This window comes from Dipodomys spectabilis, unplaced genomic scaffold (genome assembly GCF_019054845.1).
Source record: "Dipodomys spectabilis isolate Male_0828 unplaced genomic scaffold, ASM1905484v1 ptg000219l, whole genome shotgun sequence".
Classification (NCBI taxonomy): domain Eukaryota; kingdom Metazoa; phylum Chordata; class Mammalia; order Rodentia; family Heteromyidae; genus Dipodomys; species Dipodomys spectabilis.
In genome coordinates, this window is record NW_024870896.1 from 423,724 (window position 1) to 440,753 (window position 17,030).

Genomic DNA, 17,030 nt, shown 5'->3' on the forward strand with positions numbered 1-17,030 from the left:
GCTGATCACTGACTACAGTTAGTTTCTATCCTGCCAAGTCCTGACAAGTATGTGTTCTTACCATCTAAGTCACTTTCAAAAGTTTCAGCAGACAGCCAGTCAGTTGCTGGGCCTGTACCATTGACTGTGAGAGCAGCCACTCGAAAATTATACTCAGTCCCCCGATCGAGACCTGAGACCCAAAAGACAAAAGAACACAAGTGGAAATGAGTTTTGGGAAACATGAAATTCATAATCTGCTAAAGCAAATATCCCATCCCTCAAATTAGTTCATAGCTTGACAAAGTTTACTCTATAAACAATGTTTCAAACTACCAGCTATGAACAAACAAGCTCTGGGTCCGAGTTCAAGCCACAGTACAAGGAGTGGAGGGGAGCAAAATAAATACAGAACAAAGTAGCTACTCCAATCAAAGACAGACATATATTGAGAATGTGAATAACTTGGCCAAAATGCAAGAATGTAAGGTACACTCTGGCTCAGTTACCCAATTAACATAGGATGTGCACAAGATGGGAGGTTCTGTTCTCTACAGGTGTATCCTGAATCTGAATCTGTTTTCACACAGGAGAACAAGGACAGAAAGACGATTAAAATGTCTGGGCACAAGTCAGTTTATCTCACTATCTTGACTGTGGACATACTAAACTAAACATTTTTAACTGTGAACAATCACTACATTACTATCATGAAAGAAATAATCAGTAAGTTCTATTATCATTCTTCGCACTTTGAGGGAGAGTTACAATGACTGAGAGAACTAAGAAGACAGAGGCATGTTCCCAACATCCAAAGGATGGAAAGCATTTAATCTGCATGTTAACCTGGATATATAATGATGAACAAAAATGGAGATCCAGGAAAACAAAGATACTTGCTCTCTTGAAGCATTAACTTGAAACTTGTAAGTACTAGGGAACAAAATAGCTAAGAGTTCTTCTCCCTCTAAGTAACTAACAGGATTCATAAACCATAACTAAGATACATAATACATGCTAAAAAGATATAAAGCAGGATGTGTTAAGTACCATAAAACTGCCTCTGGCTACAACTTAACCATGTAATTTATTTAGTTCAGAGTCTCCTGCAAAGAAAGCTTACCCTTGCTTAGTTCAGATTCCATTCCCTATCTGTGGCAGAAAGAGTAGAATTCCTCATGACTTATAAGATGAACCTTATTAAATATGCACTTGGGCCCATTTTTACCAGGTGAGCTACTTGTTCTGTGGCACACTAAAGGAAAACTATACAAAAGGAACTATCCCTGATAGAACTTTCTAAAATTTCATAATATCTACAGTCACAAATGTAATTAGTTATTCATAAATATTCCTGAAGGCCACATATACACGAGTGATGTTAGTATTATAAAAAGCGTTGTAGGCCTGATACCTGCTAGAATGAGGAGTAATTCCTTGTATATCTCTTTCACTTTCCTTGTACTACCACAAAACAAAATTAAAAACCACCAATATATAAATCCAGAAAACAATGTAAGGAAATAAAAAGCAAATATACTCTTACCCCGTAGAGTGCTTTCCATTAATTTGTGTGAAGTTAGAAGTAGACTATTACAATATTTTGAGGGGGGACTTTAAAAACTTTTGCTTATGTAAGTTATCAGCTCAGAGGATCCCTGAGAGCATTAGAACTCAATGTCACAGCTTTGCTATGTGTGAAGTAGCTTGCCTTCAATCAGCTGAGACAGCTGGGTCCCAGGAACCAAGGTTTCAGTGACATCACTCTTGCGGGAGGCCTTTCGGTGGCGAATCTTGTAGCCAGTGATCTGCCCGTTTTGTGTAGCTGGAGAAGGTGGCTGCCAGTGAATCCTAATACTCTGGGAAAGACAGCAGTGAGGGAAGAGACTGAACACAGGGGAAGGCTGGCCCCAATTGCTGCTTTTTTTTTTTTTTTTGGTTGGTTGTGGGGTCCGAACTCTGGGCCACAGTGCCCAGAGCGCCCCTTCTGGCTTTTTCTGCTTATGTGGTGCTGAGGAATCGAACCCAGGGCCTCATGCATGGAAGGCAGCACTCTACCACTGAGACACCTTCCCAGCCCCACTGCATGTGTTCTTAACCCTGATTTCACCGGGTAGAGAAGGAACACACAGACAATAGGGTGCTTAAGAGTTTCACCAAGTAAATGCACAGTCACTCAAACTACTTTTTACTTTTGAAATTCCCAATGTTAAAGGGGAAGGTTATATTTTCAAGGAGTACTTTCTGGACCCTGAGTCTCCTGTGCATTTTGTCAGAATTAAGATGTTGGTCAGAAATCCTAGAATCCACTGATCAGTGGCATGTGGATTAGGAAGTAAACTACCGTTAAGTCTTAATAAATGTATCCAAATTAAAAAAAAGTCTAACAATACTTTCCCGTTATCAGTGCAAAACAGCTGAAATGGAATAATTTCTACCTAAAACTCTTAATTAACAACTGGTGTGTACTGCAGAAGAAAATAAGCATCTCATCAGAATGAGTGACATCATCACAAAATTTTACCTTGGAGTTTCTCACTTCTAAGGACACATTCTGAGGAGCAGCACTGGGAACTAGATAAGCAAAAGAGAAGAAGAAAAAGAAAATTAGTCACTAGCACCAATCATGTGATTGGTCTTGAGCACAGGTTATACAAGTACGTATCTCCCCCACCACACCCCCCAATTATGTGACCAGAAGGTCTCAATTCAAGCGGCCAGTGCCTTCTGTTGATGGCTCTAGGAGGGATGAGGTGCTAAGGCACAGACGTATTTGAGTCATTTTAAAAAATAAAACACATTTATAGGAGCATACATCCCATGCTCATATTCATGTCAGGCAGTATCTCTGGGAAATCAGACACTTATTTCGATGATGAACTATGGATCTGAAGTTTGAGATTCTAAACTTTCCTAGACTCCAGATATATTCTAAACTTAGGCATGTTCTTCTGAATATTCATCCTGGGGGAGAGCCATATATTTTATGGAACCAAGTCTAATGTATGTGGCAGATGACTGAACTGGTAAATGACAATATGAACCAAAATAAGATGTACATAAATCAGTGAGCTTGGCTTTTTTTTTGGTGAGGTTCCCTGACTACTTTTACAAGCTCTTCTCAGGAAGAGTGACAAAGTATTTAAACAGTCACATTTTCAGTAAAGTGAACTTTCTGATTTCTAGAGGCAACTGTGTACCAGGGGACGCTCACTTAAGATGTGAGAAGTTTGAGACTAGTTGCTAAACAACACAGAACATAACACAAGGGTATCTCAAAGTTCCTGATCCACATACTTTCCAACATCTGTCTCCCTTTGTGGTGATGACAGCAAGCAAAAGAAACTGAAGCAGGCCTGCCTCGTTTCCTCCACTCACAAGATGCTCATTCTAGCCATTCTCTTCTAATACACACATATCCTTTCTCTAACAACTGGTGTCCAGGTATCTAAGTGTCCTCTGTGTCTTGCTTGATATTGTAACTTGGCTAATGCATCACAGGATCTACAGCAACATGCAGACCCAGTGTTATGAAAACCTTACATGCATTGTCTCTGTGTTAAGCCCTGACTTAGCTGCAGAAGCCCCAGAGCAGTTGTGAGGATGAGGACACGTCCTCATCGCCCTCCTCGTGGCTAAGCGCTGCCTACCACATGGTGGGTCCCTGAACTTTAACAGTCATCTAACAAAGGGTTTCTACTATTTGGTTCTACTTTATAGATGAAAATCTACACATAGGTTAAGGGCAGCTAACATGCCCAAGGTATTTGTTTCAGCTGACATGAGAATGGAGATTTGCTTCAATCTAAAGTGCTGTCCAGCATGGCTCCATTCAGTTCCCACTTAATGCAACTGAAACCTGGCTCACATATCCATTCAAAAGCCTATAATAAACACTTGTTTCTCATTTTTTCCCTAAAACTCTTGCCTAACTGGCTTAGGTAAAATCATAGCCAACCTTTTTATCTTGAAAAATGTCAAACCCACAGAATTATAGCAAGGACAGTACAATGAACACTTTATATTCTTTTCCTAGTTTTGCCAGATACTAATATTCTGTAATGTCTCCTTTACTCTTCTCACTCTATACACATAGATCTGTAATCTACACTCATAGCTGGTAAAGTAGGTGAAAATGGCTGTGGTCACTGTGACAGTTCACTCCTGTGCTGTAGGAGGTACCTCCCTAGAACAAGGATGAGCTCCACCAACAATCCCACTTGGGAAATGGACCCTCAGCATGCAAACACTATCCGACAGACCTAACGTCATTACCTTAGCCTATACATTCCTAACAGAGTGTGTCAAGTGCCTTATATACCAGTTTTTACCTACCATCAAGGATCAACCCAAAAATCATACATGTTTGACTCTATTTCATGAGTCTTTACTCTTCTTTAATCTAGATTGTTTTTCCTTCCGTAAGATTAATAGAATATAAGTGTATAGGACAGCTTTTAAATTTGAAACATGTATTTGTACTTCCATCAACATGTCTGGTTGTTTTATCAAAATCAATCTGAGGTAAATATTCTGGGCAGGAATATGGAGGGTAAGGCTGGGCCTTTCTGCATGCAGCATGTCAGAATCACATGGTATCAGTCCGTTCCTTTTTTGGTGATGGTAAGTTTGATAATTTAAGGGAATCAAACATTCATGCATTCTTTAAAACACACACATACCTATTTTTAAGGCATTTAAAAAAATAAAACACTGAACTTAACTAATGTCCTCAGTGCAATGAATTAATATTTTCTGTTATTCTAAAATATATTTTTTAAAATTCTGATCTTGACCTAGTTACCCTCTTTGGCAAGCTAAGTTTGTCATAAGTACACATATGCAACTTAGTTTATAATTCAGTCAGAGATGAGAAAGAACATTGTCACACAATACTGATTAATTAAAAAGATCAATATGGCAGGAAAACAAAGGAAGGGTAACCCCCAAAAGAAATTTAATCATTATCTGACTTCTGAAATGGTACTCCCTCTGTACACCTGAATAACAATAAAATTATTTTTAAAATAAATGTGGCAAGTAAACATGATTACTAAGTAAAGCTAAAGCTAAGCTTCCAACAGCCCTGAAACTGTTATAAATAGCAATGGTATTTACTCAAACTGATGATTCTGCTAAAATACAATCACTGAGACTTATTCATTATCGGGCCGTAGGTTTTATGTTTTCTAGATGAATCTTCATAGCAAACCAATGGCATTGGCTTACCTACACATTACACATAAGGTAACATGATCAGAAAAATCAGGTGACTTGATTGAAGTCTACACTATCAGTAAGGAGTACAAATGGAATTTTAACTGAATGCTCTTTACATCATAGCCCAGGATCTTGCTATTATACCACTAGGGACACCAAGTATGGTATTTTGTTTCCAAGGAAAAAAAGACTTACCATCTGACAGGGTCCGAATGGCAACATCCTGTGTGGAGACTCCAGGACCATGTTTATTGTAGGCCACTACCCGGAAACTATACTCCGTGTATTTTTTCAGCCCATTAATGGTGTAGGAGTGAGTTGAAACATCCACATCCTTGAATAACATACAATATTGTGTATATGCACAACTCAAGCCAAAAAAATGGCACAAAGTAATTTAACTGAATTCTACAGTACAGAATTTAACCTTCTTAAAAAATGGTATTAGTCATAGCAGATTAATCGTTGTGACAATTTATTTAGAAACATTTTCCTTCCTTCCTTCCTTTTTTTTGCCAGTGCCAGTCCTGGGGCTTGGACTCAAGGCCTGGGTACTTTCCCTGAACTTTTATTTTGCTCAAGGCTAGCATTTTACCACTTGAGCCACAGTGCCACTTCTGGCTCTTTCTGTTTATGTGGTACTGAGGCATCGAACCCAGGGCTCTTCATGCATGCTAGGCAAGCACTCTACCACTAAGCCACATTCCCAGCCCCTAGAAACATTTCTTGAGTGACCCTTGCTGGTAAAAACTACAGAATTTAAATCAAACCTGATACAACAAAACAGACTGTCAACTTTTATTTCCTATACTTTTTTTTTTAATCATCTTCTCTCTGATTTCCAGTAAAGCGACTGTTGCATTTTGGAACTATATTTCAACTATACTACCCCAGACAATGGTTTAAAACAAGGTCTTGTTTTGTACCTGCTCTTTATCAGTTCCTTTTTCCATGTAGTACAATTTGTAGTTCTGAATTTCCCCATTGCCTGACAGTGGTGTCTCCCACGTGATGGTGACGGAAGTAGGTGACGTAGTGTGAGCTCGGATGTTAGGGGCTGGGCCAGGGAGCTGAACTGAAAAGAACATTTCAAGAGAGCAAGATGTAAATAAGACTCACTGCACTCCCTCCAAACCATTCTTAGAGATATTGTCATGCTTGCCTCATATTAGAAAATAAAACCTAGGAATCGAATTGATTTGATTCAAGTTGGGTTAGGCTGCATAAACTTTCCTTTTTTATAATTCAAATAAAAATCAGAATTTTTATTTTTTTTAAATTTATTCAAATTAAGAAAAATTACATAGGGATGAGAAGTACAAAAAGTCATGTCAAAACCAGCATTACAATGTCGGTGGGGGGGGGGGGTATGATTGGGTGGGAGGGAAGGGGGAGGCTGGGAAGGGAGGTGAAGGGTAAACAAAGGAGGAGGCTGCAATGCTTGGTAAGAAATGTATGCATTATCCTGCCCATGTAATTGTAACCCCTCTGTACAGTATGTTCTCAAATAAAATAAAATAAAATTAAAAAAAAAAATAAAAGACAAAAAAAAAAAAGAAAAGAAAAATTACATAGGGGCTGGGAAGGTGGCTCAGTGGCAGAGCGCTTGCCTGGCATGCATGAGGCCCTTAGCATCACATAAGCAGAAAAAGCCGGAGGTGGTGCTGTGACTTATGGTAGAGTGCTAGCCTTGAGCTGAAGGGCTGAGGGACAGCACAGCCCAGAGTCCAGGCCCCACGACCAACAAAAAAATGACATAAAAACAACTTTCTATTGTTTATAAAATCCTACTTTGGCACTAGGACTAGACAGCAGATTAAACAACAACAACAACAACAAAGAAGAAACCCTTTGTCAGATGCTGTGGCAGGTTGTAGGGATGCAGTGACGGACAGTCTCTGCCTTTGGGGGACTCCCAGTTCAGCAAGGAAGCCAGGCATATGAATAGAGACAATGTTGTAAGTACTAACAGATTCTGGTCATGTAATGAGACAGGAGTACACGACTCTGCTGTGGGAGGGGTAGGACAGGAAGGCGAGCCTGATAGAACTTCTCAGTATCAAGAATGAGTAGCCTCCCCAGTCACCAAGGGGAAATTACTCCAGTCGATGGGAAAGACAGTCATGTGACTCAGTGTTTGAAACATGGAATGGACTGGTGCATGACCTTCTGAAGGATGGCTTGTGGTGGACGGACTAAATGATGTGCCCTCTGCAATGGCTCACATACCCATCTTCACAGTATAATCTGTTTCTGACAGATTCTGGTTCAGTCCTGGGTAGCTGCCATGCCTACATTTTGGTAGACATCCTATATTTGAAAACAAATTTTCTGGCACTAGCATCTCTGTAATAGACACCCATTAGCTTTAAGAGCTGGGAAGGGGAAAAAAATAACTAAATGTAAAACAAACTGGCTTTCTTGAATAACAGCATTATGACTTAAGATTTGTTTTGCTACCAAAGTGGAGAAACCTGAATATAGTTACTTTAACAGTTGTTTGCTTTATTTAGTAATGAATAATGTTATTCACTTAATGTTAAGAGCATTTTTTGTACAGCCTGACAGGTGGCATTTGTCACACTTCTGCCGCTATGGAAAACTTTCCTTTAACTCAACTAAATGGGAAGGAAAACAAAGAGTTTCTAATCCCTCGAAATCACGTTCAGTATACTCACTGGCTAAGCTCAGAGAAACATAATCTGGAAAAAGGTATTAAATTAACTCTTTCATTCCAACTAGACAGCACCATAGTAAGTAGGAAAAGTTCCAAGATTGTTTGGGAAGCTAAATATGCAAAAATATTTTCCAGGGATTGATTCCAACATTTCTACCTCTCCTACTCAAGCTGAACATCTCCAGGCGAAGGGCAAGTCTCTCTGCACTCCCTGCTTCTCTTTTCCAAAACACGTGACGGTCTTTCTCCAACCCCCAAATAACCTCATCAGAACATGCCTACCACCTATAATCTTACTTAACCAAATCCCTTAAGTGAGCAACTGCACTGCTTACTTTAGTTGTGATGACACCACCACACATTATTGTGTATCTGTCTGTCTCTGGTTCCTTGTGGAAAGAAATCCAGGCTTATTCATCACCACAGCTCGTCCAGTGCACAGCGGGCATGTGATAATGCCACTCTGCCTTATATCTGTTCTTTCATCTATAAATCTGACAATGACCCAGTTCAGTGATCTGAAATGATGATGAAAGTTGGGACTTTGCAAGGAAAGATGACTATAATCAGAAATGCAAATATTTTCATGTGGTTTCAGAAGGTTCACTGTCCTGGGATGGAATCTGGCCCTGGATTTGATCCAGTATACTGATTCTATTTCTGGGACTTGGGTCATGCAGTCTCTTTCCCCAGGAATGCTGTAATAAATCAAATACTTCAAGGCCAACTTCAGGCCTAACTATTTTAGGTACTTATCATGACCTCCCTGTTTATACCTCCTTGTACTGATACCCACACTTAGAAGCTATGACCTAGTATCTGAATTTAAAACTGAACGAAAAATTCTCACATTTGTCTGAACATAGGCTACGGAATCCACCATCCTTTTTCTGTGATGAGAATATTCTTTCCTGGAATCAGCCTCTTGGGTTCTTGCCTGGGTTTGATTCCTGATCTTCAATCTCTATCATGAAGCAACCAATAGCCTACTGTCTTCTAGTCATTGAAAAGAGATCAAATCTTACCATGCACATCCCAGTATCTCTAACAGCTTGCACAGTAACTGGCATACAAGGTACTCAAATGATTGGAGAGTGATTTGTTATAGCATGAAAAAGTAGAGTCCCAAAGTGCCCTCTGTTTTTGTTTTGTTTTCAAGTACTGGGGTTTGAGTCCAGGGCTTTATGCTGGGTAGGTAGCTGGCTCTACTACTTGAACACACCTCTAAACCCATCTCAGGGCTTCTTGACTTTATTCTACCAATAAGTATTAGTTCATAGTCTCACTGGTAGGTTCATTTATTCTGTGTAGTTCTCAGATCAGGAGTTTTCACACATGTATCATGCATGTTCCCTGCTTAAAGCAACATCTTTATTACTGAGGTCTGTGAACACAGAAATCTGGTGCAGTTAATAGTAAAAGCAGACTTCAGAACTTTCTAAAGAAAAACAGTGCTGTGTGTGAAAAGGGCAAAGTTTAGAATAAAGTTTCAAGTGGGAAAAATCATTATGACATTTTTTTCTTACCATTTCAAGTCTATAATTTATAACCAAAAGTTAAGCTATATAGGGCATTTATAAAATTAGCTAATCTGATACTCACCTCAGTCAGAGAAAACCTTAGAGATGTTAACTGGAAAAATATAGGTCCAAAATAAGGCTCTAAGAGAGCTTCCAGTGAGTGAAGTGCACATACCACAGGACGATCTAGCTAATGACTAAATAAATACCCATTTCATGTGCAAGGCCACTGAATCACACATTGTGGGAAATATCCTCAAAATAGACAAGATATATTCATATTCATGAATCAAAGACTAGAGTATCATCATGTATTTCAGAACTGTAGAGATATAAGAATATTTAGGATAGGAAGCAAGGTTCTAAAAGTAAATCTAAAAAGATCAGTACAAATATGACTATATACAACATTATAAATAGAACTATGTTTCAACTTAAAACTATTTGCTATAGTACAATGGAAATTTATTTTGTTTTCTCTACCTCATAAGGACTGGGCTGCAGATAGAGCTCAGTGGTAGAGCACTTGCCTAGCTAACATGCACAAAGCCCTGGGTTCCATCCCCAGCACTGCAAGAAAACAAAGACCTTGAAGCCAATGGAACTGCTACCTTCCATTTCCCTATAGTATGTTCTAGCCTAAACATAGGTAGACTTTCTATAGACCTCCCTCTGGTGGGCTGACAGACAAGCGGAAGACTCACCTTCAGGCTGTGTTTCTACTCGTAGTGGAGCTGAACTCTCTCCTGAGCCATGCTTATTTTGGGCCATAACTCTGAAGATGTATACAGTCGCTGGCATTAAGTTTTGAACGGTTACCTGCATCTCTCCTGGGCGACTGGTATTCTCAACACGCTCCCTTTGGAAAAAGAAACATTTGGAAAGACACAATATAAATTGTGAATATTTCAAGAATGTACAGTTTCCGTTTCCAGCTCATATCAAACCTACTAATTGAGGCTGGAGATATGGCTTAAGTGGTAAAGCACTAGTCATGAGCAAGAGAGGAGACCTGAGTTTAAGCCCATTACGGACAAACACCACTACAACCACAATCCTGTAATAATCTGAGTCAAAGTTAGTTTTGAAAATGAAACACTTGGGGATTAAGAGTCTACAGCAGAATACAAAACCTGATAAGTGGTGATATTCTTGCTTAAATATCATTAATGATGTTCATTGTGAACAACATTATGTCTCCTTTTGGAGACATAGCTTTTAGCAATACTTCTCCCTCCCTCTTTCCTTCCCTCTCTCCCCTCTTCTTTTCTTTCTGTGCAGGTCCTGGGGCTTGAACTCAGAGCCTTGGGCTTTTTCGCTCAAAGCTTGGATTCTACCACATGAGCCACAGCTCTACTTCTGGCTTTTTGCTGGTTAATTGGAGGTAAGAGTCTCATGGCCTTTCCTGCCCAGGCTGGCTTCAAACTACGATCCTCAGCTCTCACTACCCTGAGTAGTTAGGATTACAAGTGTGAGCTACTAGTACCCAGCTGACCTTGGAGGTTTTGAAATCACTAAGTTAAGAGATTGTCAGGAAAATGGAGTGAAAGTGATTATAAGTACCACCTGATTTCCACAGAAATTATCAAGGAATCTTGACTATATCTTGTATAAGAAACTCCCAATAAAAAGGAGAAGTAACCATTTTTAAACCAGGAACAAAAACATTAAAAACTCAATGTTGCTGGGAGCTGTTCGTCTTCCATCTGTAATCCTAACTCTTTAGGACGTGGAGATGTGGAGGACGGATCATGATATGAGGCCAGTACATTCAGAAAAATCTTGGATCCATCTCTAAATAAGCATAAACAAAATGGTAAGCACATATATAACAGTTAAGAGGCTATCACACTTGGAGTGGCTGGGCCCACTGGGAAGAGTACTGTGGTAACAGGAATTACTGTTACTAAGATTACTAGTGCTTTGTCAGGAGGAGATCAATTGTGAGGTTTCCTACAATTGATGTGAGCATCAACGACTGCTTACTAGGAAGTGATGTGTTACACACCAAACTAAAAGCTCCACGGAGAGCACAGCTTAGGTCTCTTTTGCTTTCTCTGTGTATCAAATTTTAAACAAGTTCTCTCCTAGAAAGGTAACTTCAAACTCACGGCCACATCATGTAAAAGCACTGAGCAGAACTAGTGTGACAACAGGGAAGTGGCCTCACACACTAAGGGATGAATGGGAATTTGCCTTTTGGTGTGCACATCTTACTATAATGATACCTTTTGTGTGTCGCTCCCTGACCAGTGAATGAGCAAAGCTATTAAGCTGTAAACGAATTTCTTCAGAAACCTTACTATGAAAAGTCCATGAGGTTCTTTTTTTGTTTTTCTTTTGGTCAGTTGTGGGGCTTGAACTCAGGGCCTGGGCCCAGATCTTCAGCTCAAGGTGAACATTCTACCATTTGAGCCATAGTGCCACTTCCAGGTTTCTGGTGGTCAACTGGAGATGAGAATCTCACGAAACTTTCCTGTTCCAGCTGGTTTTGAACCACAATCCTCAGATCTCAACCTCTTGAGTAGCTAGGATTACAGGCGTGAGCCACCAGCGCCTAGCTCATGAGGTTCTTTTATCTTCAATTAACCACCAAAAAAAACAAAGTTAAGCTGTGGCTCAAATGGTAGAGTGAAAAATCTAAGAGCCCACACCCAGGGCCTGAGTTCAAGTCCTAGACCGACACACATGGACATAAACATGCATGGATACATATACACAAACAATAAAAAAGTATAAATATAAAAAAATTTCATAGCTGAAAAAGAGGAGAGGAAAAACTCTGGATTCGGGCAATTTAGGTACAAAACAGAACTGCTAGTGTCTTACTGCCACCTAGTGGTAGGGTTTTTCAAATCAGGTGGAATTTTCCTATGAAGACAGAGGCTCATATCCTTGCATTGAATTATTATAGCCAAGTCTGTGAGATAATTTATTACCCTTATAATTTAAGATGAGAGAATTTAAGCTTAGAGTGATTAGTAAATTGCTTATATAACAAGTAACAAGGATTTACAGAGTGTTCTACTACACTTCCCTTGCCTCTTCAAAAAGTCACAAATGAAAATAGTGATAACCAAAGATACTACAGCCTCAGAAAACCACCTTCTTGATTTTCTTTCCTTTCCCCCCTCCCTTCCTCCCAGCTTTCTTGCTTTGTGACAAAACTGGGGCTTGACTGGAGTTACTGTCTTGCTTACTTGCTCACAGCTGATTCTCTACTACTTGAGCCACACTTCCAGCCTGGCTTTTTGAGTTATTTTGGAGATGAATTCTTGAGAACTTTTCTGCCCAGACTGGCTTCAAATCAGATGTCTTGAGTAGCCAGGATTACAAGCATGAGCCCTTCCTATGTAACTGTGTCTAACTTCTTATTGGCACTGCAATATCTGCTTCTAAGCTTCCACTTTAATCTCTTATTAATTCCTACCCAAAAGTGGTCAGTCAAGCTAATTTTTAATCTTATGAACAACATTACAATGAAAACTCTTGTAGGAATCCTTTGGTGTATGTATATAGGTGTATCTATGAGAGGTAGCCAGAAGTACAGTTGCTTGATTAAAGGCTATGTGCATTAAAAAGATTTACAACTTCTGCCGAATCATTTTCCCTACGGGTTATTTTAATAATGCCACCAACAGCCCTGGGTGGTTTCTCCCAACCTTCAACTCCTGTAATATGTGATAATGTCAACTTAAATTTTGTTAAGCCTTATAGATAGATAATAGATGATAATTGTTTTAATAATGGTGACAACTTTAAACTTTAATAGACTACTACTCACTAATTGTTTAAGTCCCTGCTTGTATCGTTTGTCTTTTGGATATCTACCTTCAACTTATAGGAATTATTGCTTAAGATAATCTTTTATAAAGATTACAAAAGTATTTTCTAGCTTGTCATTTAAGATGCTGATCTTGTTTATATTGTCTTACCACACAAAATTTTACATTGTTATATAGCAAAACTTTTTTTTTTATGGCTTCTTGGTTTTCTATCTTTTAAAAGGCATTGTTCATGCCCCAAATAGATAAAAAGTTTAATTTTTTTCAAATATATTTATAGGTTTAAAAAAATTTTGAAGCCAGGTGCCAGTGGCTCATGCCTGTAATCCTAGCTACTCAGGAGGCTGAGAGCTGAGGATCACAGTTCAAAGCCAGCCCAGGCAGGAAAGTCCGTGAGACTCTTATCTCTAATAAACGAATCAGAAAACCGGAAGTGGAGCTGTGACTCAAGTAGTAGAGTGCTAGCCTTGAGCTGAAGAGCTAAGGGATAGTGCCCAGGCTCAGAGTCCAAGCCCTATGACCGATTTAAAAAAAAAAAGAAAGAAAGTATAATGAAGGAATCCACTCAGCAATGTTAAGAACACAGTCAGTTGGGCATGGTGGTGCACACCTCTAATTCTACTTACTCCGAGAGTAAGAAAACTACAATCTGAGGCCAGCCTTGGGCAAAAGCTTGAGAATCTATCTGAAAAACAAACTAATGCAAAAAGGGCTAGGCTTGTGGCTCAAGTGGTAGGACATTTGTCTATCAAGTACAAGGCTGAGTTAAAAAAAAAAAAACAGAAACAGTCAATATGTGGCATGTTTGAAACAATACAAATACACTTAAAGCAACTGTATATAAGATCTTATATAACCATAATATAAGATAGGGGTTCCAAACAAATACAAGAGAAATGCTGGTGTGTTAAAAGATGGGAAAAACTCTTTATGGGGCCTGAGACTTCAAATGTAGCTTTTGCTGAAAAGGGGGAAGAAGAGAAGAAACCAAAGGGACTGGGGAGAAAAGGCTATATGGTAAGAATTAGACCGGTTCTAATAGAAAGTGAGATCCACTCAGAAAAAAATGTCAGTGAGGGTGGACAGAAAACAAAAGAGATTCTTCCATCATCCAGGAAATGTCCGCAAGGATATAAACCTATACGTACTTGATTACTTTAACCAATTAATTCTTACTTTCCAGACTCTGTGCTCTTTTTTTTTTTTTTGGTCGATTGTGGGGCCTGAACTCTGGGCTTGGGCGCTGTCCCTGAGCTTTTCAGTTCAAGGCTAGCGCTCTACCACTAGAGCCACAGCGCCACTTCCAGCTTTTTCTGCTTATGTGGTGCTGAGGAATTGAACCCAGGGACTCATGTGTGAGAGGCAAGCACTCTACCACTAAGCCACCTTCCCAGCCTCTGACTGAATCTTATACAAAAGGTAGTTCCAGGGCTAGGGCTGTGATTCAGTGGTAGTGTTGCATAGCAAGTGCAAGGGCCTGGCTTCAGTTTCCAGCAAAACAAAACAAATGAAGATAATATTAAAGGCATACACACACATATAAACATAAATAGAGAACTATCTAATCCTTATTAGAACTGAATGCCTTGCCTTAAATAGCTCTAGCTACCCTCTCCCCACATATCCTAGAAAGTCAGGGACTTCAGTCTCTTTGGAATGTAGTTAAGAAAGTCACAACTCAGCAAACAGGCAGGGTAAACTGAGATGCAGCCCACCGGCTGCAGACATCCAGGCACTTACCTAGCAGTGCCTTCCTTGGTGTAGAACACTGAATAGGTGAGGTTGTCTCCATGGGGATCTGAAGCCGGTGTCCGCCATGTCAATTTGATGAAGCGGGTAGAGACCAGGGAGGCCACGACGTCCCGAGGAGCTGAAGGCAGTGGTCCCGTTGTGGCTGGTGCTAGATGGTCAGTAGTGGCACTGGTCAGTGAAGTGGGAGGTAATGTTGGGATGGCAACATCTTGTCATGTGCAAACATTGGGGAATATGAAGGGCAAACCACGACGGTTTTTAAAAAGAGAACAGAAAAACAAAAACAAAAAAAGAAATAAACAAAACCACGATGGGAAATAAAATAAAATGAATGAACATAAAAAAGGCCATTAAACTGAAGGCTAACATGCGGGCCAAGGGTAACTACCGGTGGGCACTATTAAGACACATCACTGCAGAACAAGCAGGCTTTCTGGTCACTGTAATGATTGTGGGTAAGGGACAGGGAGGTGACATCTCAGAGAAGGACACAACAGTATCCAAGTGCTTTTCTTAATACTGAAAGGAGCATGCAACCCCGTGGTCCAGCTTTGCTGGTACGACCCTCATGGGAGACCTCAGTATTTCTTTCTTCTTTACCAAAATATGGAATGCATGGAATATGGACAATCAGCCTAGTAATACTGAACAGAGACCCTGAGGAAAGCTCTGGGTGGTCACTGCCTCCACAGCTGGGTGGTCCTGCCCTGTCGGAGATTTGAAAGCCACATGTTCCGCATTAGTTTAATATTGAACTCTGCTGCTCTTTATGTTAGCAACATCCAAGGAAATGATAACTTCTTTCACGCTGCTAAATCAAACTTCGCTTGCCATCAGGTCAATTCACTTAAATGTGACAGTATAAAACACTGAATTCAAAAACAGCAAATTGTCAGGTGCTGGTGGCTCATGCCTGTAATCCTAACTACTCAGGAGGCTGAGGTCCAAAGATAATGGTTCAAAGCCAGCCCAGGCGGGAAAGTCTGTGAGACTCTTATCTCCAATTATTACCAGAAAACAGAAGCGGCAGGGTGGCTCAAATGGTAGAGTGCTAGCCTTGAGCTAAAGAGCTGAGGGACACAGAGGTCAAGCCTCACGACCAAAACAACAACAACCCCACAAAACAAAACACCAAATTGTAGTAGGTAGCTGAGGTCTGACTGTTGATTCTGGCTGTAATTTACATCCACATGGCTGGGAACCTGACATGGATGGGAGTAATGAAGCAGTGGCACTAGTTAGAAGCTTTAGCTAACACCTTCAGCTGTGATCACTTTGCCTCCTAAGGCAGCCTGTTTTCCTGTGCCGGTCTCAGTACTGAACCTAAAACTTTCTTTATAGAGTCATTTTCATTTTCTCTCTCAAGACAGGGTCTCATTATGGAAATCAGACTGTCCTTAAAGTCACAATCTTCCAGCCTCCAACTCTAGAGTTATGGGTTTATAGGTGTGTACCACAACACCCAGTTAATCCCACAATTTTTAAATAAATGGGTTTACTGATTAGAATTGTGTCAAAGGGTCAGGATAGATGTACCTCAGTGGTACAGCAGTTGGGCTTGACCCTAAGCACTCAAAAATCATTAATTCTGGCTTCTGTCATCAGAATTCATTCTTGAAAGTAAAAGAGCTGTCTGATTACATTCTCTTGCTCCAAAATGACCCACAAAGTAAAATTCAAAAACTTTAGCACCAAGTTCAAAGTCCTCCACAGATTGGGCCCCACCTAAGTTCATTATCTAGGAAACACTGCAGTATGGTGCAATGTGTACTAATGTGCTGCTCTCAATCTGCCTGGTTACGGAACAAGAATGGACTTTTCAGCCTCCTTGTTCACACGGCCCCTGCACGGAAAGCTGGGACTGAGTTTATGGGTGTGGCTGACACATGTGAGTTCCTGAGACTGTAGGTGGAGCCCCTGAGTTAAGACACATTACTTTTGGTTAAGGAGATCCAATGATGCGAATTTCCCGCCTGCTCACACTAGCAAAGCCAAGTCTGAGGAGGTAAATTTAAGTTTCCTTTTTGAAACCCAAAATATGTATGTTCCTTGCAGTTTTAAAAATAGAGTTCATTTAGAAATTTCTTTCAAAATTTT

The 17,030-nt window shown here is 40.0% G+C and overlaps 1 protein-coding gene across 1 annotated transcript in view; it reads right to left on the minus strand.

Moving 5' to 3' along the window:
- Positions 1-17,030, minus strand: part of Neo1 (neogenin 1) — a 122,809-nt gene that overhangs the window by 41,236 nt on the left and 64,543 nt on the right. Inside the window, exons 8-14 of the mRNA XM_042697384.1 lie at positions 14,922-15,081; positions 10,101-10,255; positions 6,126-6,274; positions 5,395-5,533; positions 2,504-2,553; positions 1,691-1,838; positions 62-172 (exon numbers count right to left, since the gene is read on the minus strand). Coding sequence (XP_042553318.1) covers positions 62-172; positions 1,691-1,838; positions 2,504-2,553; positions 5,395-5,533; positions 6,126-6,274; positions 10,101-10,255; positions 14,922-15,081 — 912 coding nt within the window. The remainder of the gene's footprint in view (positions 1-61; positions 173-1,690; positions 1,839-2,503; positions 2,554-5,394; positions 5,534-6,125; positions 6,275-10,100; positions 10,256-14,921; positions 15,082-17,030) is intronic.